Here is a 26370-nt window from a genome sequence, read left to right as displayed (position 1 = left end):
AAAACCTAAGAAACGCGCAAGGGAAAAAAATTGACTCAGAAAAATTTAGTGTAAGATAAGAATTAGTATCGAACCCCCAGAAACGCCCTCTCAAAGAAATTACTAGATTTCACCGAAGTTTCGATTTATTTCTCTCAGAAGTGTCAAGGGCGCTGTCGTTTTGAAAGAAGCAAGGACATCCAAAGAAAGAGAACTATGTTTGCTATTATGGGCATGGAAAGATTTAGGATGATAAAGTTCACGGTTGTATCAACTAAAGATAGCAAAGACTCTAAAACTGATCCTTGAAGAATGTCAGAATTCACTTCTGAGGGCGAGCGGAAAAGTGGATCAATTGAAATTGCTCTACCGTTACAATATGACTTTAACCAAGACATTGCCCTTTATGCCAAAATGGGACAACTTTGCAAAAAAATTCATGAATTGGGGAATCCAATGTCTTACGAATATCCAGGAACGTAGCATAACAACAGGAAATAATCCAGAATCTGTCGCAGTACGATGAAAATTCAAAAGAGCTACACAAGGATGATGTGTTGAGTGCTTCATTCAGAAATCAAACTGAAAATCTTGACAAAAGTGTATAGAATTTAGGAAAGTATTAAGACGGGAAAGGCATTTTCATGATGTCTTAACAAAGCAACCCGTATGCAATACTGCAAGCTACAAGATATATTCAGAGCGGGACAACTTTTAGCCATCATGCATTGGTTTATTCATTCCATCCTATAACCGTGAATATCCATCAATATTTGATTAGCAGAATCCAAAATCGTCTCAAACAAACTGACAATATCAGACTGCCTATTAGAAACACCATGCCTTATTATACATTGAGTATGGGTAGCTCACAAGAGCAGAAACTGGCGTTAGTGTCAACAAAAACAAATCACCAAGATCATCTAGTATTTAGTGTTTCTTGATAGTTTTCAGTGTAATAATAAGGCATAACTACTGCAGTTAGTGTAATTGACAAAATTAGTGTTGTAGTTAGTGTTGGATCTCAGTTTAGCCTCAAAAGGAATGCCAAGAAACACGCAAGACTAGATAGTGTTGGTGATTATTTTTACGCGCAACGCCACGTCCCACTCTTATAAGTTGTCCGTACTTTTTGGAGTCCATTTCTGCACAAAGTAGTGATTGCCACTTTGGTACTGACATTTCTACGGTCAAATTTTTTGTCACAAATTTTTTTTTGTTTTTTTTTTACTCTGGATTCTCTTTGAAATGAGTACTTGCTAAATTTTTTTGATTTGGCTTTTAGGCAGGCAAGTGTAATTTGAGCTCAAGAATAAAAAAAAAAATGTTCTTTTACCCTAAATCGTGGAGCAAAGCTTAAATTCTCCTTTTGAATGTTTTTAGACGTACTAAATCTAAGGATGGAGGTATTGGTTTACCAGCCATGAACTCACATTTTCTATAACTAGTTATTGTCAGAGTGCTGATCCATTCGCCAAAATCAATACTTTTGCAATAAAGGTTGGTCGAGCGGGAGACTTACTTTGAAATGTGCATATGCTGTAGTTCCTTGATTTGGATTGTAATGGGAAAAAGTTCAAGCATGCACACTGAATTGAAAATGGAGGGCTTAATCTCCCTAATTAAAGAAGACAATGAGTTGAAAACCACATATAAGGCTTTAACAGAAGTTCTTAAGCTCCGACCCGTCTTTTTTCCATTTTTGCATCATCTTCAAAATATCGCAAATGTAATTGCTGCTAGGAAATGTAAGTTCGATGGCGAAATTCGTAAAAGTGAGGGACGGGGGGATAAAATTCTTTTAATTAAAAAAAATTTAAGATACTCCCAAAAAATATATCTCTCAAAATCAAGGGTCTTTAGTATTTCTTTGTGAAGATGTAAAAGAGATATTTTCCAAAATCTAGCTTCTGGCAAAAGCGTTATATTTTATGGATTAGAATTGCTCCGGGATTTTTTCTCGATATAGACTATTTCCCAGGTCAAAATATTTGTATTTCCCTATCTATAGGCTGCACTAGGCTACAGCTATTACAGTGATTATGATAATTTTGAAAATTTGTGGAGATTCTATTATTTTTTCCATGTCACATCCTTAAATAGATTCGTTTTTATTCATTTCACTGCTGCATTACAGTCTCTTCAGTAGTTCTTCCTTTTTAGTCAAGGAAGCTAATTTAGTTTCATCATATTCCAAATAATCTTGGATGTCCTTCATTCTAAAGCCAGATGGAATTGTTTGGTGTCTAGAGGTGGTTTTCCCTGAATGAGGAATTCGGAAAGAGACAAGATCTGGATTCCAAGTCAATAATATTCTCGGCTTCTCTGTAGATTGCCTCGACATATACGGCCGTCTTGAAATTTTCCTATTCATTAAAATGACTTGACCTATCATAGTTTCGAATATTTAATCGTCCTTAAGACAGCGAAAGACAGGAATTCAAGAGAGACAAAACCAATCTATGATATACTTATGCAAATTGCAATAGCTATGAAGAACTTGAGTCAGTCAGATTGAGCGGAATAAAATTATTTGGAAATGTAATATCACGATATATCTTCCGTTCTAATATCAGCAAAACTTGAATACTGGGATTAGGTTATTAGTTATAACTTAGCCTGAGGGATTCATTCTCCTTGAATCATCTCTCACTTATTTTCAAAATTAGCGGGCATTGACTGTTAGGATTTTTTTTTTTTTTTTTTTTTTTTTTTTTTTTTTTTTTTTTTTTTTTTTTTTTTTTTTAGTGTTTAACATGTATCATAGTAAATTGGAAATTACCTAAGCTATTGTATAAAAAATTGTGTTTGAGCAAAATGGAGTATGCTTTAGATTAACATAAGGGGGAACGGCTGACATCTTCAACACCCTGATCTTTGCGCTTAAGTTTAACTTCACATTCAATGGAGACAATACATGAGTTCAAATGTTTAAATTAGAACTGTATTGTTATACATAAGCACATTTGGAACAGATCATTTCAGTTGCATTCATCTGATTTACAATACATTATCGTAAAAATTTTCTTCCCTTTAAACACTTTCTTTTCAAATTTATGCCGAAATAGTTGGCTAATTGACATTGATTCGTCCAGTAAAAATATCACTTCAGTATACTAAACAAGTTGCTTTAATAAATACTAGTCGACCCTTTAAATTTTTTTTTATCAATTTTAAAAACTTTTGAATTAAATGGAATCACACCGCGAAATAGTGAGAAAACATTAGCCTTTAAAATAACTAAATTGAGAGCGACAAATATTTATGTTCCAAAAAATTGTTTGTTTCTCTCTTGTAAACTTTATAAATGTTTTGGATTTTTTTTGGGTTACGACGAACAAAAAAATTCACCATTTGAAATAAATATTGTTTTTTTTAAAGCAGAAATAACACAATATGTTTTAGGGGGTGAGAGGGGAAGGAGGGGTGTAACAACTACATTATTAGTTGTAATTTCTATTTGTTCTAAGATTACCTTGATTATTTGTTTTTATTTCTAATAATTTTAGGCTCTATTTATTCTTTTATAGCAATGACTGGTCGTTTTAAGTTTGACTTGATTTAGCCTACTAATTATAATTCCTGGTCGGTTTTAGGTTCTACTTAAAATATGATTTTATCTCTTCTCCTTTTAGGGCTATATATCACTCTTTACTTATCTTTGAAAACCTCGCAGGGAAAGTTTTTTTTTCAAATTGATTTTTGCTCTTTGTTTAATTGGCATAGTTTTATTCTTGGTCATATCTTTAGGAGTATGAAGTTTTTTCAGAGTATTGAGTTTTTTTCAGCTCCAAAATGGTAGATTGCACTTTCAATTTAGGCTAGATTTGAATATCCATTCAAAATTTTCGATCAGGTCTAGTTTTGTGATTAAGTAGTTTTACACTCTTTTTGCTAAAAAATTTGGGGTGTATGCGGAGTGTTATTTTCAATAACAGAACTTGAAAAGGTGCTTGATTTTTGGTATTCTATCCGGCTGAAGTTATCCTAACCCGTATCCAGTAGGTACCCTTGAATATACACGAATCTTATTCCGTCTCTCTGATAAAGAGCCTTTCCATGTTCTGTTCGGTGTAACTGTTGATGTCTTCAAGTATATGTACGCGTAGGTCATTTATAAAAGGACTTCTGTCTTTATGTCTAAAGATAAAATTAAGCCTGTGTCTTTATGTAAATCACTTTCTTTTAAGATTAAGTCTTAAACACTAAAAATCAGATTTTCTGAAATATGATACGTAAGTATAGTTTTAGGAAATGGTCTACTTCTTACTCTTATATTAACAGAATAAGTTTCTATGTCGGATATAAATGCACTTATTGCAGAGGTGCCCATCAAATAACTGTGTTCTTGGGGCTGAAAAAGAGGGGGAGGTTATCACGGACTCTTTTCGTGCCTCCACTCGTACTGTTCAGTCAGAGTAAGTTCAAATCACAATGATACTCACTAACTTTGGGATGTGCTGCCAGACAGTGAAGTTGCTGAGCCAACAAACAGTAGACTGTAGCTTAGTAGACAAAGCTTAGTTGCCTGGAAGATCACCTGGGAGATCTTGCAGGAGAAGTGACCAAGAATCGGAACTACTGAGATTCGCTTTAAATTTGGTAGGAAGCTACAGACAAGGGGATTTGCCTTAAAAAAAAACTAGTCTGTGGATTTTTAGATTCCAAGCTCGAGCAGGCTTAAAGATGCTAAAAGTCGTGGAATCCACGAATTTTTCTAAATTTACAGCCTGCTATTGCCTCAGCTAATAAGAGCCAGCAGCCTAAATTTTCTTGAAGGATTCGAGAAATTAGATGCCCACCCTCCTACCGAAAATTTTTTGGTGGAATAGAAGATAATCTCTTAAACCCCATTGGTCTGCCATAATATAAAGAAAGAAAACGATCAAAAATGATTTTTTTAAGGCCAAGCGAGAACACTGGAAAACACACAAAGCGAATATTTCGAGAGGATAACCGCCTCTCTTCTTCAGCACGAACAGAATATTATATGCAAGGAAAATGCCGTAGGAAAAACCCACAAAACAAACGTGGAAAGTCAATTTAAAAAAAAAAATAAAACAATGAACAAACCTAAAAGATAAATAAAATTTTTTGATTGTAAGCGTTATCATTTGTTTTTCTTTATATTTATATTGTAGCTTACTCCTCATTTTCTTAGGGAAAGAAATAAATTAATAAATAAAGTTCGACAAAAGCCAAAAATTATAAAAATTAAAACCAAATACCTAACAACCACTTGGGGTTGTTAAAGGTTCCCACTTTTTCAGTTTTTCTGCTTAAGAAACAAAACGTTGGAGCATAATTAAAATTTGGGACAAAATTCGATTATTTGATAAAGATTTTCGACGAACATTAGTTTTGTTGAATAAGTTCTTAACAAAATTTTTACTTTATGATTTTGGGTGGACGGAGAGGGGTATTGTTGTTCGTATGGATATAAATTGTGTGTTACGTTTGATCTTCAATGTGGCTGAAGTACTAGCGGCCTCCAGAATAGGAAGTTTAAATACATTATGTACATATGCTCTAATACATGGAAGCACTGAATATAAATGAGAAAAGCGAAATACTACCATTAGAATCAATAATGATAGCGCTTGCCAAACTCTCCCCCTCCCCCTAAGAATTTCATGGCATGGCTCATGGTGGTCCGCCTTGCTTTTTCACTTGTGTTCCGGTAGGCATGTGAATGTCTACCGGAACATTGTATTCTATATAAAGAAATAATGCAATGAGAGGGGCATTGTTACCCCTCCCCCAGCATCAATGATAAAGACTTAAACCAAAAATATTCCGGGAATCAAGAGGGATCAGATATCGTTCTCTGCACCTCCCTCCTCTTTCCCTAGAGCTCATTCTATATTATCTGAAGATGCAATGGGTGTGAGGGTTTTGGGTATTAAAATGCATTCTTTGAGGGATATGACCTCCTCCCCCTTCGCCGACCAAAACAACCAACCACCTCTCCTTCATAATTGCTGATGCACACTTATACATCACTGTATATAATTTTATGAAATATGAAGCAAATTAGTTTAGTTAAATAGAGCTTTGAGATAAATTTTAGAAACATTTTTATGCAATAAGAAGGGAGATATCACCCTGCAGCACCCTCATTCAGGCTTAGTCTAATGAAGGGATGTGAGAGATTAATTTCTACCCTTCCTCCCCCCCCCCGAATCTCTTTCTACATTTATCTGAACGCTCATGGAGAGTTAGAAAACTTGGGCATTGAAATGAGCTTGAGCTCTTTTAGGCATTGAACCCCCCTACCGCCGACACAGTGAATGTTTTGGGTAAAATCATGATTTCTTGGCACAATACTGGCAGAAAACTCCATTTTTCCCGTTGCACAATCTTTTTAAAGTGCATAATAACTTACAATTTCTGTTCGAATGGGCCCTCTCCCGATCTTTTAGGGTTATTGGCTCCATAAGATTGCTCCCCGGGAAAAAAAAACAAACAACAACAAGTAAACACACATCCGGGATCTTCCTTCTGGGAAAAAATGGAATATTGTATAGTTGTAAGTAGGAGCCTGACACCTTTACAGTGAGGTTTTCCGACATGCTAAATCTTTTGGTGTGACTTTCATTAATATCATTTGTGTTTTTAGGGGGTGCTTTCCCTCTTTTTTTCGAAAACCAGGCATATTTTCTCAGGCTCATAGCTTCAGAAAGGTATAATCAAACTTAATGAATTTGAAATGCTTGAAATCAGCCTAAAAAGCTAATTCTTTTGGTGTAGTAGTTATTATCAGAATTCCCTTTTTTAGAGTTTTGATATTATTGGCTCGAGGCGTATAGGTAAACACGCAGCTTGAGACCTTTACAGTGAGATTCTCGGACATGTTGAATCTTATGGTATGATTTTCATTTAGATCATTTGTTTTTGGGGGTGTTGCCCCTTTTTTTCGAAAATCAGGCAAATTTTCTTAGGTTTGTAGCTTCTAATTGGTGTCTTGATTATTGTCAGAATTCCCTTTTTTAGAGTTTTTGGCCCAATCGGTACTATTGGCCCGAGGTGTTCCTTACTTATAGTTCGTTACCCCGAACTGTCTCATATTAAAGTTTTCAGCTACAAAGGATAAACCACTAACAATCTCTAGGAAATCTCTTACTTAAATCTTAAGAGTATACCCAAAATTATCATTTAAAATTCACTGTTTCGTTTACAAGCTTAAATGCCATTTTTCTGGAAGATAGAAAAACGGAATAAATTACGTTTCTCGAGAGAAACTGAAGCCTTGTAAGTCTGTTCTTTGCGGCAATCTTTTTTGATTTCCCTCCGGAGCTAAATGAAAAAAGAAAGCTGTTTGTTGCAAAAGTTTTTCAATATGATAAACGCTAAGTTTTGAGGCAAAGAAGAGTAATAAAATAAATCAAAAGTGTGATCGTCTTTTAGTTTCATTATCAAAAATTTACTTCGTTGTTTAGCGAGCTGTACGTTTCTTCGATCGTTATTATACCATAATTAAGTACGTAGCCGTCACTTGCTACTTCAATGTAATGTATAAAAGATTGTCAATGTAGAAAAAACATTGAGATGCCATTGGCTGCGTAATTTTATACTTTGTCGTTATTTCCTTTGCCTGATTAAAAATAAATCAAGTGCTGGGCAATACCGAAAAGGTATCGGTTATCGATACTTGATGTGACAAATGGTGAAGGTATCGATAATTATATGTAATTGTCCTCCTGTAAGGAGGAAATAAAACGAACTGCCAGTTAGGAAGTATATACTAATAATTAGTGTTAATCTTGTAGCATATTTAATAAAAAAAAAACTTTTTTTCAACTTAAAGTAATAAGTAACATTAAAATTTTAAATTAACATAAATTATTCCGTATATAATGAAAGGGGGTGCCCCTTCCTCAAACACCGCTCTTTTACGCTTAAGTCTTAAAGTTCTTTAATAATACTTCTCATTCAGATTCAACAGGCCTTATGCTTGAGCAGTGTTTCTTAAAGAATTTTGACAAAAGGTTGAACTCTAGCGTAAAGAGTGAGGCTTGAGGATGGGGTAGCCCCCCTCACTTGTGGAATAGTTTCTGTTCGTTTGAATTTTAATGTTGCTCCTTACTTTGAGCAAAAAAAAACTTGCTTTTTTTATTGAATATATAAACTTTTTCAAATCATGCCTGTAAATCCCCCCTCGTGTGTAACATTTCTCCTGGAGAACTTCCCCTGGAAAATTCCCTCTCCACGGAAAATTCTTTCGGTTGAAAATCCCCCTCCCCAAAAAATATGTTCATATATTTCCCAATAACATAATATGTGAACAATGAGCAAATTGCATAGCTTACAACCCTTTGCCCAGTAACTATGTCGCTTCACGTCATCTACTAAGGCATAGTTATTGGACCTTTCAAGTATGGTATACCAAATGGCTATCCCAAAATTTTGATCTGATGTCTTTGGGTAAAAAAGGGGCATGGAGGGAAAGGGGTGAGTTGCCCTCCAATCATTTTGGTCACTTAAAATGAGTTCTTGAACTTTTGATTTCTGTTCGAATAAGCCCTCTTCCGAGCTTATACGACCATTGTTGCGATACGATGACCCCTTGGAAAAACAGAAACCAAAAAAAATAAAGCAAATAAACACCCACCCGTGATCTTTCTTCTTGCATAAAATACAAAGCTCCAAATTCTTGCAGATGTAAACTTGAAATCTCTACAGTTGGGTTGTCTGATATGCTGAATCTGACGGTATATTTTTCATTAAGATTCCTGGGCTTTTTCGGTGTATCCTCCTTTTTTCGGTGTATCTCGAAATATGGGGAACCAGCATAAAAAGCAAAAATATTAAAAAGGTAACTAAATACTCTATTTGCTCTATAAGTAATTGAAAACAAGGGAGCACAAAAAAAAGTCCGAAAATAGTAAGGGAACAAGAAATTTAGGCTGTGTGAATAGATCTCTTGAGCACTGAAACGCTCCCAAGGCTCACGAGCCTTATGACTCATTCTATAATTTTATGTATTTTCCTCATTTCCGCTCTCAGACTTATGGTGAATTTGTGTTCAAACCTTAGGAAGGAGACCCATTGCTAATGTTAAGTCACTAAATCAGTCACCAACTGTTACGAATAAAAAGTTCTGTAGTAACGAAAACCAAAAAAAAAACACTCACTAACTAAAAATTAGTTATGTATCCTAAGTTCTAGCACTAACTAATTAAAATCTAAATCTAAAATCCGAAAGAGAAGTTTTCAATGAAAAGTAAAGAGCGATATTAAAACCTAAGCCAAGCAGATATAAAGTCATATAATAATTCCTAGCAGAAATTACTCGGAATGAACTAATAAAGCCCAAAACGAATAGAAATTGAAATAAATAAACACAATAGAAACTAAAATGAATAATAGTCAAACTTAAACAAACAGAAATGTTGAGTATTGAGTTACGTATAGTTCTCAATAAAATAACACAGTAGCCTTTAATTGGCTTCGGAATGGGGGGGGGTGTTGTAGTAATGCTGTTCCTGTGTTTCGTTATTTCTGTTCGTTCTAAGTTTGATTTGATTATACATTTTATTTTCTACTAGTTTTAGGATTTATTTATTTATAAGTCTCTGTTATCTACATGCCGTTTTTATATGAAAGTAAAATGAAGGAATAGATATGCGTTAAAGGCATCGCTCAGATATTTTTAATTCTTTTTCATTTATACAATGTGTGTCCACACATTGTCTTTTGATTGAGTTTAGCATGCCCCTCGAAATCACCTAGATTTTCGACTTATTACCCTTAGCCCGTCCTGATATTCTGCAGATACGTCCCTTTGACAACCTGGCTGACCATAGGATATTTTGTTTTATTCAGTTAAACATCATGTTCAATATTCTCTGAAAATTCTTACTTAATACCCTTAGCTGTTCCTGAGATATTGTATACAAACCCTCTTCACAACCTGGATGTATATAGTATATTTCGATTTGGTTCAATATCTTCCTAAGAGTTTCAACTTAATACAATTAGCCGTCCCTGAGATTTTGTGGATATGCCTTTTGATAACCTTGATGTATATATTGTCTTTTGATTGAGTTCAAAGTGAAACTCGACAGCAGCAGTATATTTGAAGAATTAAAAACAACATATAGGAGTCAATTTGATCATTCTTACTATAAAGATTGTATATTTTATGAAAAAACCTTCTTTAGATGGCCTAATACACGCTTTGTTATTTAAGAGTAGGCCTACCAAGTTTTTTTCAGACAAAATGAAGTAAGAAAAATAATTCTAATGGGTTTAATTTTGGGTGGTGATTTTTACTGGCGAACCGTAGGTGCTGTGGAATTTCAAATTCATTTGTTTTTTGTCAGAAACGATAGTAATTCGACAGTATAAGATACTAGATTGTTAAAAAAAAAATTCAGCAATGACAACAATAATACCAACCTTAGGACAACGTAATATAATTTAGGTATTGGAATGACGAAAACTGAATTACAATAACCGACTGAGTAAATATTTTGATACCACTGCTGATACCTGATCACTGCTGAAGACAAGAAAATTTGTTTCCAAAGCCAAAAATTCCTTACCATTACATCAAATGCCAATGATACGTTTCATGTTTTGGGCACAGTAATGATTCAACTGAATTCAAATCATTACAAGCAATAAAAAATAAACTAAATTACTATTAGCTCTCGCCCGCCCCAAGCTACAAAATCAGTTGCAGCGGGGAGGCTATCTACACCTAACTATTAAATAAAAACAAAAAAGAGGGAAAAGTTATGTAATGAAAACCTAAACAACCCATTTCCTGAATTTGCGCAGCAGGCTTTTTCTTAAACACAATCCTACCATTAATGTTACGAGGCTTACCAACTCTAGAATAAAAGATAAAATATTTTTAGCAACATTTAGTGATAAAAAAGAAACAAAACAAATAGAACAACCATTCCAAACAAAAAAAAAACTATGAAACCACATACAACTGTAAAATTATAACTCTACACTCAAAATCTTTACAAATAATTTTGACGTATAGAAAAATCTAAAACTTAGCAGGTAACATGCATTTGCCAAGGACTGCTCCACCCCCTCCTTATTCAAGCCCTTGAACCCCTATATAAGCAGCATTGATGGTATTTCCAAACCCAATTTCCTCATTTCTTTTTGTATAAACAAAACAGTTAAGGGATAAAATTCGTTTCATAACAACTTTATTGACAGCAAGCACTTCAAGCAGTCATCTAAGTATCTAGACTACTCTACTTGAGACAGTTCTTACTAAACGTTCATTTTTATGAAAAATTTATATACCTTAAAGTATATGCTAAAATCTTCAAGTATACTACAATATGATAAAAAAAATTGTATATTATGTTTATAAACGAAATAGAGTTTTAATGGTGCTTTTGTGATGCAAATTCGAACATCGTGTAGTACCTTTAGAGTAGTACTTGAGCAGCTAAGGAGAAAACAAGGTAATACTTAAAGAATTGCATGAAAAGATACAACTTTGAATAGAGAAATTAATTTTTTTCGACAGAATCTCGAAGAAAGTTTTTCGGTACTTTTTTAGGTGACCCGTATTCCCAAACTTTTTTTTACATTAGAGTCCCCTTGGCCCAGGAAGTGATGAGCGTATGTTTCAAGTCGCTCATAGAAAAATATTTTGGGTCTTTTTCGGGAGATTCAATTTTTTTTTTTTTTTTTTTTTTTTTTTTTTATATTGGGGTCTTCTTGACCCAGATACTTATATATAAATTATCTCACTAACTCGACTCTCACTAACTCGAAATTCACGGGACCACGGTTTTTCCTCGAGTTACGCATAGTTCGACTTATGCTTACTTTGAATTATAGAGGTCATTATACATAGAATTCGACTTATAAAGGTAGCGCATAATAGAGGTAAGCTAAGTGAAGATTTGAGTTACAGAGGTAAACAATTGCTAAATTTACTCCCTACAGCCACTACAAAGTTAAGAATAACTTTATCAGTGTATTATAAACTTGACATATCAAGACTTGACTTTCAAATGTCAATAATAAAGTTTGTTTGCTAGGAAATAGACACCTGAACTTTAATAGAATCTTATTCAAAAATATGTTAATTTTTTTAAGTAAATTTTGTTTTTTAAGTAAATTTTTACTTAAGTATCATTTATTAAGTACTCATTGTTTTTTTACTTAAATATCAAGTAATAACTACTTTCCTAATTCTTACTTAAGCATCAAATATCAAGTACTTGCCAAAATTGTACTTAAGTATTACTTAAATATTTATTCTATATATATATATATATATATATATATATATATATATATATATATGTATATATATATATATATATATATATATATATATATATATATATATATATATATATATATATATATATATATATATATATATATATATATATATATATATATATATATATATATATATATATATATATATATACCTTTTTTAAGGCAATTCCGAAGGCTTCTTAGCCCCTTCCCTCGCCTATAAAATGTCCCCTGTCATTCCTCTCCTGGAAATCTTAATCAAGAACCAGATTTTCCGTTTTATCGTCCTTGTTCGGCTGGTACACACCCAATGAAGTCCAAGAAAATAATCTTAACCAATTTTCAACACAAGGGCTTGACAGGAAAAGACTATCAAAACAATTATGTGGAGTCAAAAAACTCTTGATTGGATCAGACATATCATATGACAGGATTAACACAGTGGACGTAGAGTTGAATTTCTGGCGGTTAGTGTTCGATCAAATCTAGCACGTTTGAAAAATACGGGGTTATTCTGAAACATGTTGGAATGATGGAAAAAATATTGAAAGTATTGTTTCGAAGTCCAAAAAATAATCTGAACCTGTTTTCAACACAACGGCTTGAAAGCAAAAGACTTTCAAAACAATTAAGTGCAGTCAAAAAGCTCCGGATTGGATCAGACAGATCACATGACAGGATAATCACAGTAAACGTAGAGTTGAACTTCTGATGATTAGTGTTCAGTCAAATCTGGCACGTTTGAAAAAATACACGGTTATTCTGAGACATGTGGGTATGATAAAAAAAAAATATTGAAAATTTTTTTTTCCTTGTTTCGCTGGTAGACACCCAACGAAGTCCAAAAAATACTCTGAACCAATTTTCAACACAACGGCTTGAAAGAAAAAAGACTATCAAAACAATTAAGTGCAGTCAAAAAACTTCTGATTGGATCAGACAGATCACATGACAGGATTAATACAGTGCACATAGAGTTGAACTTCTGGTGATTAGTGTTCAGTCAAATCTGGCACGTTTGAAAAAATACAGGGCTATTCTGAAACATGTCGGGATGGTGGAAAAAATATTGAAAATTGAAAAATAAACTTTGGATTGGCTTTAAAACAGATAAAAGGTAATAAAGTAGTTCATTCTCTGATTCAATAAGTAAAAACCTTAGCAACAAAAAAACTCAAATTTAAAAGTAAGGAGCCAAGTGAGTCAGTTGCAGACTTTTTTAATAAGAGAAATCAAAGCTCAGTAATCAAAAACCAAATGATGACATGTCTCACCCTCGGTACCTTTACAAGGAAACTGCCTCAAGTTTTTAAGTTAAAGTTCAGACACGCTATGAAAATATATGGCATCTTTATCCTTTGGCTGGTTTTCACTCAAGCAAGCCGCATAATGTGCAGTCAATTTAGATGGTCGGTAAAACTCCTTACAAACATATATTAGAAAATCATGGGCCTGCAGCAAGCCCGCTGATTCAGACGCATTCCATACGGCTAGTCAAACTGTAGCATGAATGAATGAATCAATGAATGAACTTTATTATCCGTAAAAGTATAAAAAACACAAACTACGGAGTATTTAAAATAAACAAAAACGATAAACAGCAAGAAAAAAGGCTGCAGAGGGTCGTAAACGTGAATAAAGTAGATAGTCTTTTTACATAAATCATCACTGGAAGATCGAATCCAAGAAGGCATATCTATTAAACCAAATCGAGCAATTATTATTCTGTTTTGGTGCCATCTAGGAAGTCGGAGGAGGAATTTGCAATATCTGAAATAAGCCGCACGTAGAGTATGGGGATCTTTCTTACGAAACAGATGAGCCATGCCTGATAAAAACAAAAGCACACGGGCACAATAAGCGTTATAAATCATGCACAAACTGTTGCGGTTGTAACGACTTTTGTTTGGGGATATTTTTCCGTAAGCGACGCGTAGGTTTTCACGGCTTGATTCCCTAGGGAATAAAAGGTAGTGGAAAGTGTTGGACCGAAACACAGGCCAAGCCAACTAACTAAAGAAGAACATGGCAGAATTGCAGTCCCAGCAACGAATGGAGCGACCACATAAGGGCTATGAAAACAAATAAACTCGCATTTAGACGCATTAACTGACGGATCAATCTTAGATAGTTCAATGGTTAATATAGTAAAATTGGAAAGCAATCCACGGTGAGTCCGGGCAACAAGAAGAACGTCGTCTGCATATGCAACAAAAGACAAACCAATATTACCGTAAGAAACAGAACTTTTAAGAGGACGCTGGAACAATGCAAGCACACATTTAAAGACAATACGGCAGAATTTGCAACCTATCTATTTCTAGCAGCAGTTTTCACACCATGAAGTGGCAAAAACCATGAGACTAAATCGAAAATTTTCTGAGAAAAAGGGAATAAAAGAAGACCTAAGAGCTCATGTGGCACTTGTGACGAGATCGGAAGAGCCAAGAGCTCATATGGCATGAGCTCTAGCAAAATTATAAGAATAAATAGATTAATTTAGAAGAAAAATCGGAGGCTTAATGCTGGTCGGTATTTAAAATAAGAACTCTGAGACACAAGGTCCTTTTAAATATCAATATTCATTAAGATCCGATCACCCACTCGCAAGTTAAAAATACCTCATTTTTCTAATTTTTCCTTTACCTTCAGCCCTCCCCCAGATGGTTGAATCGGGGAAATCAACTTTATCAAGTCAATTTGTGCAGGTCCCTGACACGCCTACCAACTTTATTGTCCTAGCACGTCCAGAAGTACTGAATTCGCCAAAGCATTGGACCCCCCTAACTACCCCGAAGAGAGTGGATCCAGTCCGGCTTCGTCAATCACGTCTCTACGACATTTGCTTATTCTACCCACCCCGATCTCTCCACTCTAAGCGTTTCCAATGATTTCCGGATTCCCCCTCCAACTCTCCCCCAATGTCACCAGAACTGGTCGGTGTTTAAAATAAGAGATCTGATACATAAGTTCCTTCTTAATAACAAATTCAAAAATACCTCACGAACGGTCATCCGCTCTTAAGTTAAAAATACGTCAATTTTTATAATTTTTCCGAATTAACAGCCCATTCAACTCCCCCAAAGAGAGCGAATCCATTTCGGTTATGTCAATCACGTATCTAGCACTTTTGCTTATTCTTCCCACCAAGTTTCATCCTGATCACTCCACTCTAAGCGTTTTCCAAGATTTCCCCCCCCAAATCCCCCCAATGACACTGGATCCAGTCGGGATTTAAAACATGAGATCTGAGTTACGACGTCCTTCTAATATGAAATTTCATCCGATGAAATTCAAGATCCGATCACTCCTTCGTAAGTTAAAAATACCTTATTTTTTCTAATTTTTCAGAATTAACCCTCCCCTCAACACCCCAAAAGAAAGTGAATTCGTTCTGTTTACGTCAATCACGTATCTAGGACCTGTACTTATTTTTCTAAGTAAGTTTCTTCGCGATCCCTCAACTCTAAGCATTTTCCAAGATTTTAGGTTTCCCCCTCCAATGTCACCTGATCCGGTCGGAATTTAAAGTAAGAGCTCTGAGACATGATATCCTTCTAAATCTCAAATTTAATTAAGATCCGATCTAATTTTTCCAAATTAACCGTCCTCCCACTCCCCCCAACCCAGATGGTCGAATCTGAGAAACAACTATTTCAAATTTAATCTGGTCTGGTCCCTGATACGCCTGCCAAATTTCATCGTCTTAGCTTATCTGGAAGTGCCTAAACTAGCAAGACCGGGACTGACAGACCGATAGACCTACAGAATTTGCGATCACTGTATGTCACTTGGTAAATATCAAGTGCCATACAAAGTAATTTTTCTCTGGGGACGGAATATTTGGTTGAAGGTTGGCTTCAGTATGACTTATTTTGGAAAAGGGTTATTTCCAGGCTTCGGGCAAGACATGGGTGGAAGTAGTTATAGGCCCTACTAAACTGAAGGAAAACTCAACTGTCTTAAAACTTGAAACCCCCTCCCCCTCGCCCTATTTTAGATAGGGCTTGTGATATCAGACCTCGATATGAACCCTGATCCTAGTCATCTTTGGTCTAGCTTTTATTTGGATCCGTTGCTCCATTCGCAAGTTATACTAAATTAAACCAAAAGCTTGACTTTTTTCAGCGCTTAAAACCCACTCTCCTTCGTTCTATTTGAGCTAGGGTTTTCATCTCTAAACTTGATGCCTGTCACGGTCTTAGGCACCTTTGGTTCAATATTCACTGAGATCCATCAATCTCTCGCAAGCTACACTGAATTAAATGAAAAATTCAACTTTTAATTAAGCTTGGGTTTCCATTCCAGAACTCAATGCATATCATACTCTTGGGCATCTTTATTCAGTTTTCATCGAAATTCATCTCCATATGCAAGTTACATGGAATTAAATGAAAAACTCGAATTTTTTTAACACTTAAAGCCCCATCGCCCTAATTAAGCTCAATTTTAATCCAAATAGTTCAATTTCAATACAAATCTGACTGGCGGTTCTCCCGCTATACTCGATTGCACAGACGGACGGACAGACAGACAGATCTCAAAAACCTATCTTGATGGATATTTTGTCCAAATAGGTGATGATACCTGCATGATGATATGCCATTGCTTTCCTTTTTTTGGATCCAATTAGCCAACATGGCTACCTAAGACGTTGCAAAATCCGTCTGTCCGTCTGTCTGCCTTTCCGTCCGTCTGTGTAATCATGTATAGGGGGAGGAACGTTGGTTGGATTTGGATGAAAATTTTGATGGCCAGATTTGTTGCCAAGGATCATGAGACACATCAAGTTGAAAGATGAAGACCCTAGCTCAAATAAAACAGGGGGGAGAAGGCTTTACCTGCTAAAAACAGTTTTTCGTTTAATTCAGAGTAGCTTGTGACTGGAGTGATGGATCTGAATGAAAATTGAACCAAAGAGGCCTAAGACCATCACACATATCTTGTTTTGAGATAAAGACCCTAGCTCAAATTTAACAATGGGGAGTAGGTTTTAATTCCTGAAAAATTTAAGTTTTCTGTTTAATTTAGTATAACTTGCAAATGGAGTAACGGATCCGAATCTAAACTTGACCAAAGATGCCTAAGATCAGGGCTCATATCAAGTTCTGGTATCACAAACCCTATCTCAAATAGGGCGAGGGGGAGAGGGTTTCAAGTCGTAAGAAAGTTGAGTTTTCCTTTAATTTAGTAGGGTCTATAACTTATGAATAGAGTGACAAATCTGAAGTCAGATTCGTCTGAATACCTGAATTTGCTGGAACAAATTTGACAAAATACCACTGCATTGGATCCTGCTAGAATGCCCTAGACTAGTTTATTGCAGACAAAATTTAGATGGGCAAAGATTCATAGCTTCAGTAGTTTTACCAATAATATGGTCCTGAAGATGATGAAATGGTAGAAATCTGGTTCAGTTGACGAGATGACAAAACTTAAAAACTAATGTCAGAAATATAAGCCCAAATGGACTACAGTATGCAACATTTAGCACAAAACAAGGGATTTTAGCTCACTTTCGACCAGTGAACTGTGAAATAATCTCAATTTTCTTTGTTATATATCTTTTAAACAAAAATTAAACCAAGTGTTAATAATACTATAATTTTTTTGTCAAAAACAAATACCTTATTTCATATCCAAAAATAGGGCATGGAGCTATATCTGAGTTTACTCTAAATCTAAAGGGTGATGTTTTCTTGTACATTGCCAAAGCACAGACACACAAAAGCTATATCTGAGTTTGCTCTAAATCTAAAGGTGATGTTTTCTTGTACATTGCCAAAGCAGACACACACAAAATTTTCGCGTCAAAGGTAAAGTATTTGAAAAACAAGTACATTAAAAGTATCTTAAGTAATAAGTAATGCGTAATCTTACTTAAATATCAAGTAATAAGTACACCCTAGAGTTTTTACTTAAGTACAAGTACAAGTAATGGAAAATTTTACTTAAGTAGTACTTCAAGTATATATATATATATATATATATATATATATATATCAAAGTTTACACGTTGAAACCTGCCTACCGGGGTTTCGACTAACATAAGCCCGTTGAAAGAATTCCGAGATACAGAGGCAAACTTTGACTTTTGGAGGTAAAATGAAATTAAATGACGACTCATATATGAATTTCGAGTTATAGAGGTAATTTCGGGATCATTTTGAATTACAGAGGTAAAAACTAACCGCAAAATTATTTCGAGTTATGTATGGTTTTTTCCTTGACTTTGACAGGTTTTTCTAAGGGGATTGAAAATGATTCGAGATATCGAGGGTCTTAAGTTATCGAGGTTTTAGTTATCTAAAGTCGACTGTATATAAGTTTTGACTGATCAGAAAAAGCTTTTGGTCCTTTTTTGGGAGAATCTACCCCCCAAACTATAATAAATGAAACTCAAAACGAGCAAAAACTAACATGAGTAGGGCTGACAATGCCTTCTCAAAACCAGAACATAATTTGCACTTTACTGAAAAAAACAACAAATAAACGTGGACAGCCCTTGCCCTGAGGGCTGGGGGCTGTCTTCCTCGAAGACATACTTTTCGGACCTTTCAACTACGCTGAACAAAATGGGTATCTCAAAATTTTGATTGGATGTGTATTGGGAAATGATTGGTGTGGGAGGGGGTCTAGTTGCCCTCCAATCACTTTAAACCATTAAAAAAGGCACTAGTACTTTCAATTTCTTACGAATGAACCTCTTTTGAATTTTCTATGACAACTCCTTCTATTACGAAGTGCCCTGGTCTAAACAAAAAATAATAAATAATAATACATCGTGTCCACATCACTCTTTACTTAGGTAGTGCTATTGCACTGCCTATGATAAATGCTATTGTAAACATTCCATTATTTGCGCAATTCACTGCCCATGCCCCATGGACTCTCGGGTTATGTCATAGATTAAGGTATATTCATAGGATCTTTTGACTATTTTGAAAAAATGGTTATCTAAAAATTTTAATCCATATTACGGAGAGTCAGCGAGGCGGATCGTAAAAAAGGCATAAGAGGGGAGTGGTTGTCTTTAAGTCATTTTTGAACCCTTAAAGGACACTAGAACTTTCAATATCCAATCGAATGAACTTTACGACTACCCCTTCTGAACGAAGTGGCCGGATGAAAAAAGGAAAGAATGAAGAAATTATTTGTTGAATGGATATGGCTGTTTACTAAGGCAACCTTAGAGCGTTACGTCGGATCTACATTTTTCTTCCGAAAATTGAATAATATGCACCATTTTAGTTTTGACGCTACGATATCAACAAATTTATTCTGCCATGCTCTTATCATCGGCCCCAGGCACAGGGTAAAATTTACCAAGAAAAATTTGTACTGCAAAAGCACTTTGCCCTTCTTCCATATCGGCATTAGCTTGACAACAAAATCTTCATGTCTAATAATCATCCTGTCTCCCTTAACTGAAGTCTAAAATGAAATGGATTTCAAGGGAAAGAAAATTGGAATATTAGCTAATCTTGCGGAAAAAGCTTTATATTACAAAATGTTGAGCAAAAATTGATAGTTTTTTAGAGTTCAAGGAAAAAGATGAATTGCTCTTCCCTTGAATATTACCAAGAGATCATTTTAAACAGATAAAGGATACGGTATTAGACTTTACAGTCCATACCGGCGGTGCTGATCTCCGTTTCTTGGCCCTTCAGCCAGGAAGTGCAATGGGGGGTTGGGGGCCAGCCATCCTGTGCTTTCGCACACCCTTCCTGTTTACCTTCCCCAGATTTCTCCAGGTACCCATTTAGAGCTGGGTCGACTCTGGCTAAGCTTACAGAGTCACGCCACTGACCCCCATCCCAAACACAAGAATTGGGTACGCCGGGATTCGAACCCGAGTCCTTTCAGACAAAGGATCCCGAATCCAGCGCACCCATCCACTCGGCCAGGACGGCTTAAAGAGACTCGGCCAAGAGATCATTTACAGTCATTCAAGAAACTTTATTAAACAATTCGTGATAAAGAACTGCAAGTAAGTAGCGGCCCGTGCTAATAGTAACCAGAACTCCAAATTAAGTACTTTCGACAACAACATATACGCGAAATATAATACAAAACAAGGATTTTTTTTCGGTGGGTTTTTAAGTAAGTTATTTTGTTTTTCTTTGTTTTATATTATATTTCAAAATGTTCGCGTAGTTTGCAGTCACTGTGCTTTTCACTGTTCAAACAGTTCGTGGTAACGAACTGTAGTAAGGAGCGACCCGGCTCAATAGTAACCAAAACTCTAAAAAATGGAATTTTGATACCAATACCTATATCAAAAGAATCGCATTTTAATGCTGATTTTAAATATATAAGTTTCATGAAGTTTAGTCTTACCCATCAAAAGTTACGACCCTGAGAAAATTTGCGTTATTTTAGAAAATAGGGGGAAACGCCCCCTAAAAGTCATAGAATCTTAACGAAAATCACACCATCAGATTCAGCGTATCAGAGAACCTTACTGTAGAAGTTTCGAGCTCCTATCTACAAAAATGTGGAATTTTGCATTTTTTGCCAGAAGGCAGATCACGGATGCGTGTTTATTTGTTTTTTTGTTTTTTTTTCTTTTTTTCTTTTTCCCAGGGGTGATCGTATCGATCCAGTTGTCCTAGAATGTTGCAAGAGGGCTCATTCTAACGGAAATGAAAAGTTCTAGTGCCCCTTTTAAGTGACCAAAAAAATTGGAGGGCACCTAGGCCCCCTCCCACGCTAATTATTTTCCCAAAGTCAACGGATCAAAATTCTGAGATATCCATTTTATTCAGCGTAGTCGAAAAACCTTATAACTATGTCTTTGGGGACGACTTACTCCCCCACAGTCCCCGTGTGAGGGGCAACAAGTTACAAACTTTGACCTGTGCTTACATATAGTAATGGTTATTGGGAAGTATACAGGCGTTTTCAGGAGGATTTTTTTGGTTTGGGGGAGGGGTTGAGAAGAGGGGGATATGCTGGGGGGACTTTCCTTAGAGAATTTGTAATGGGAGAAGAAAATTTCCATGAAGGGAGAGCAGGATATAGGCTACTAGCATTATTTAAAAAGAAACAATTAAAAAATAAAAGTGAAAAAGCTTTTTCAGCTGGAAGTAAGGAACTTACTTACTAATTTTTTCCTTTTTCCTTAATTTTAGACCGCCGATTTGGCTGCAGTACTGATGCAAGAAGGACTGGCTAATATTTGTTTGGTTACTAAATCTATGACAAGTGTCAGAGCTAAAATCGAGACAACAATACCACAAAAGCAAAAAGGAAATGCATCTCAAAGAGAAAAGGTAAGAGATAGTGTGAACTGCATAAATATGACTGATTTAAGGCTGCTTATTGACAAGCCAAGGGGATTCGCACTATCTGTCTCAGATGAACTCAATTTTTGCGTGTTCAGTTGTCATTATTTTTAGTCACTAATCCTAGCTAAGCATGGTTACATCCCTTTTTGTGGCACTTGGTATCTACCAAGTGACATATAGCGATCGCAAATTCTGTTGGTCGGTGGGTCTGTTTGTCTGTCCTGGTTTTGCTAGTTTAGACACTTCCAGGCAAGCTAGGACAACGAAATTTGGCAGGCATAATCAGGAACCAGACCAGATTAAATTAGAAATTGTCTTTTCCCCGATTCGATCATTTGGGAGGGAGTGGGGGTACGGTAAATCGGAAAAATTAGAAAAAATGAGGTATTTTTAAGTTATGAACGGGTGATCGGATCTTAATTAAATTTCATATTTAGAAGGACCTCGAAACTCAGATATCTTATTTTAAATACTGACTGGATCCAGTGTCATTGGGGGGAAGGGGGGAACCGGAAATCTTGGAAAACGCTTAAAGCGGGGAGATTAGGATGAAACTTGGTGGGAAGAATAAGCACAAGTCCAAGATACGTGACTGACATAACCGGACCGGATTCGCTCCCTTTGGTGTAGTTGGAGGGGGGGGGGTTATTTGGAAAAATTTGAAAAAATGAGGTATTTGTAACGTACGAACGGGTAATTAGATCTTAATTAAATTTGATATTTAGAAGGATCTTGTGCTTTACAACTCCCGTTTTAAATCCCGACCAGATCCGATGACATTGAGGGAGTTGGAGGGTGGAACCGGAATTCTTGGAAAACGTGAAAATCGAGGTATCTTACGAATGGGTAATCGGATCTTTTTGAAGTTTAACATATAGAAAAATCTTATGTCTCAGATGCTTCATTTTCAATTTGAATCGAATCCGGGGACATAGAGGGTTGGAGGGGGAAACTGAAATCTTAGAAACCGGAAATCTTGGAAAACATAATTGGAACGGATCCGTTCTCTTTGGGGGAGCTGAGGGTTGTTAGTTTGGAAAAATTAGAAAAATTGAGGTATTTTTAACTTAAGGACGGGTGACCGGATCTTAATGAAATTTGATATTTAGAAGGAATCATTTTTCAGAGCTCTTATTTTAAATCTCGATCAGATCTGTTGACATTGGGGGAGTTGGAGGGGGGAACCAGAAATCTTGGAAAACGCTTAGAATGGAGAGATCGGGATGAAACTTGGCGGGTAGAATAAGCAAATGTCGTATATACGTGATTGACGTAAGCGGACTGGATCTACTCTCTTTGGGGGATTTAGGGGGTGAGGTTCAGTGCTTTGGCGAGTTTGGTGCTTTTGGACGTGCTAGGAAGATGAAAATTGGTAGGCGTGTCAGGGAGCTGCACAAATAGACTTGATAAAGTCGTTTTCCCCGATTCGACCATCTGGGGGGCTGAAGGGAGAGGAAAAATTAGAAAAATTGAGGTATATTTATCCTACGAGTGGGTGATCGGATCTAAACGAATTTTGATATTTAGAAGGACCTTGTGACTCAGAGCTCTTATTTTAAATCCCGACCGGTATTAAGCCTCTGATTTTCCTTTTAAATCAATTTATTTATTCTTAGAATTTTGCTATAGCTCATACCATATGAGCTCTAGCCTCTTGGCTCTTCCGACTTCATCACAAGTGCCATATGAGCTCTTAGCTCTGGTTTACTGATGAGCAGGCATTTAGCAATTGAATAGAAACAGGTAACGAAAAGGACGAACCTGCTGATCTTTTACTATTCTGTATTTCTTAAAAAAACTAAAACAGATGTTTTGAAAAAACAAAGCAGGTGTTCGGATAGTTGTTTTCTGTCTATCTAGCGAAGTCTATATTAACCGGAATTCCGCATTTTGAGCTAATTGAGTGCCACGTTTTAGGTCTAAGGCAAGACTAAACATGGCTAAGACCCCTGTCAAAACCCACAGGAAGTTAGAAGTTTCTCACTACAGCCATACCCTAACCTTGAGCAACGTTCTAGACATATGTGTTTCAATAGTTCAATACCCACCTCCCTTCTGCACTTAAATTCTCGATATGGCCCTGAAAACCACTACCCCGCTTCGAATCAAATGCTGGTTAAAGACCTTCTGGGCAAATTACTTCGCATGATGATACTTGTTAAATCGAAGAAGCTGTATATCAAGTTATGAGAGAAGAATAGTTTGGTTCTAGGAAGGGGAGAGGACGCACCGGCCGAATTATCGCTTTTAGACTAATAATTGAGAAATGGATGAATCGTCTTACCCCTTGAGTCGTCAGTTTTGTTGATTACAAGTAACCATTTGGCTCAGGGGATAAACAAGCCTTAGTGAAGGTCCTATCCGTGTATGGCATACTAGATAATTACAGTAAAGGGATTAGTGTTACGTACCAGAATAATATTGAGGTGGTTAGGGTAGGAAGTGAGGCTAGTAGTCGGCTTATTGCGGAATCAGAAGTTAATCAGGGTTGAGTCCTACCCTTGTCTATATGGATTGTTTTGATGGTCTTTGTCCCAAGAAATTCGGCAAAGGCTATAGGGGAACACGGTGTCAAATGAGAAGCTTAAACTCTCATAGATCATTCATATAATTCGATTATCCTAGATAAGAAAATTTTCGAAGCGGTAGAATTTGCTTCGATTTTGAGAGTGTAGTGTGCAAGAGCAGGGTTTGAAACTAATGTTAAAAAGACCGAGTCACCTATATTAGGAATAGATGGGGACGGTGGTAAAGTTAGCTAACAAGAAGATTGACTACAGCTGTCGAGGTTCCATTTTCAGTAAGGATGCAATGAAGATGTAAAATTAGGATAGCCAGGGCGCTCATGGTTTTCCGCGTTGAATTGACATGAAACTTTTTTACTAAGTCCTTGACAAAAAGATACCCTTTTGCGAAAAAATTGCCTAAAAATGGGGCCCAATAAACAGACAAAAATGCTTCTCTCCAAAGTGCATGAAACGGCTGAAAATACTCGTGCGTCTCTGTTCCTAGGGGGTCTTAATGTACGAATAAATAAGGCTATGGGCACGGGCTCCTTCGAAATGGACTGATAGCTTTTATTTTTCCCATCACCACGAAAATTGTATCCCTAAGTCTTCGCACCAAGCTGAACCCATTGCACAGAAAGCTATTAAAAAATATTTGTTTGTCCAAACAATGGATCCCAAAAAGGGCCAATACTTTTTTTCCGGTCAGCTTGAAACTTTTATATGCATGTCCATGGGCTAGACTAAGGCAACCCCAATGCACAAAAAAGGGAAAAAAGATATTGCTTCACCCGGAAAATTCAATTCTTAACCAAAGGAAACCCCATTGAAAATGGTGCCCAAAACCCAGGCAAAAGATGTTTTCTCCGAATACTTCAAAACTTACATCCATGTGCCCTCCGGCCCAAGTAAACCCTAATACAAACGAAAAATAGAAAAAAATATTGCTTCTGCCAGATCCTCTGAGTCCCCCACAAAAAGGGTAAAAAAAAATCCGTTTCGGTTAAACTTACGTCTCCAAGTCGCTGGGCTAAATGTACAAAATAAAATGAAAAAATATATATTACTTCATCCTAAAATGGGGTCTGAAAACGAACCAAAAATTTTTTTTCCGAACATCAATTTATATCCGTAAGAAGACCTCAGTGCACAAAAAAAAAAAAAAAAAAAAAAAATTAGTTCAACTGAAAATAGGTAAAAAAAAAAGTTGTTTTTTTTTCGATCGGCCAAGGATTCAGATTATTTTTAACCAGCACATATCAAAGGGAATTATTACATCATTTTGACCATTCCGGACTAAAAATTCACCGAATCGTTTTGCCCAAAACGGGCTAATAAATTTCGTGACTTTGATCAGCTTGACCATAGTTCCTAGGCTCAGTGGACTCAAATGCAGAAAAAAGGAAATGAATTTTGGCTGTTTTGATTTGTGACGCGCCCAAATGGGCCTAAACCTATTTCCCTCTTTTGATCGGCTTTGTACTTACAGGGCTAGGCAGACTTGAATGAAGGCAAACCCGTTAAGGACGATATTTGCTTGCTACGATTTGTGACACTGGTAAAACTGATAGAACAGATTGGGGAAGGGGACTGGGCAGATGTGTGTTAACTTCTGACGGCTTGGTACTATGATGAGTTATTAATAGTTATTAGTTGTATTGTAGTGATATTGTAGTTATTGTTTGATAAGCAGTAATTCAAACAAGTCCATAAAAATATATAAAAATCCTCTGGAAAAACATATCTTCTTCCTCAACCTTGTGAAGTGCCAATGTTCCAGAGCTATACTTGACTACTATCATGACTTGGCTTCTTGTATCCTTGTCTTCGTTCGAAGACTTAACATGCTATTCTTCGAACTATTCTCAGCTACGAAGTAACACCCAGCGCCCTGGCTGTTCTATTGTTAACATATTCACTGCATCTTTACTGGTAATGCTACATCGACAAGTAAAATTGATCTCTTCCTTACCTGCTTTCACCTCTTCATCCTTACCTAATCCTAATATAGGTGACTTAGTCTTTTTTAATTTTAATTTTCTAACCTAATTTTTGCACCCTCAAAGCCCTCCCACAATTAATTCATTTTACTAACAGTTTTATTTAGGCCACTCAAATCATCTATAATCTAAGTATAGTGGAGTTCAGTGTTTTCAGTATGATACCTTGTTGTCTTAAAGTGTTCGCTTTGATCCTTAAAACTGAGTCTATCAAAATAATTCATATACATGGGGATAATAGACTTTTTTTCTTAATTCCTGATTCCAAAACTGTAATTATAAAACGAGCCAACTACTAATCTTGTTCCCTACTTTACCCACAGTACAAGGATGGGACCGGGG

The 26370-nt window shown here is 36.0% G+C and overlaps 1 protein-coding gene across 1 annotated transcript in view; it reads left to right on the top strand.

Annotated features, from left to right (window-relative positions):
- LOC136032022 (protein pelota-like) overlaps nucleotides 1–26370 on the top strand; it is a 252051-nt gene that overhangs the window by 87057 nt on the left and 138624 nt on the right. Inside the window, exon 6 of the mRNA XM_065712099.1 lies at nucleotides 21366–21506. Within this exon, the coding sequence (XP_065568171.1) occupies nucleotides 21366–21506 (141 nt within the window). The remainder of the gene's footprint in view (nucleotides 1–21365; nucleotides 21507–26370) is intronic.

Source organism: Artemia franciscana, chromosome 10 (genome assembly GCF_032884065.1).
Source record: "Artemia franciscana chromosome 10, ASM3288406v1, whole genome shotgun sequence".
NCBI classification, from domain to species: domain Eukaryota; kingdom Metazoa; phylum Arthropoda; class Branchiopoda; order Anostraca; family Artemiidae; genus Artemia; species Artemia franciscana.
Note: the sequence above shows the minus strand (reverse complement) of the source record. Positions and strands in the feature narration are given on the sequence as shown.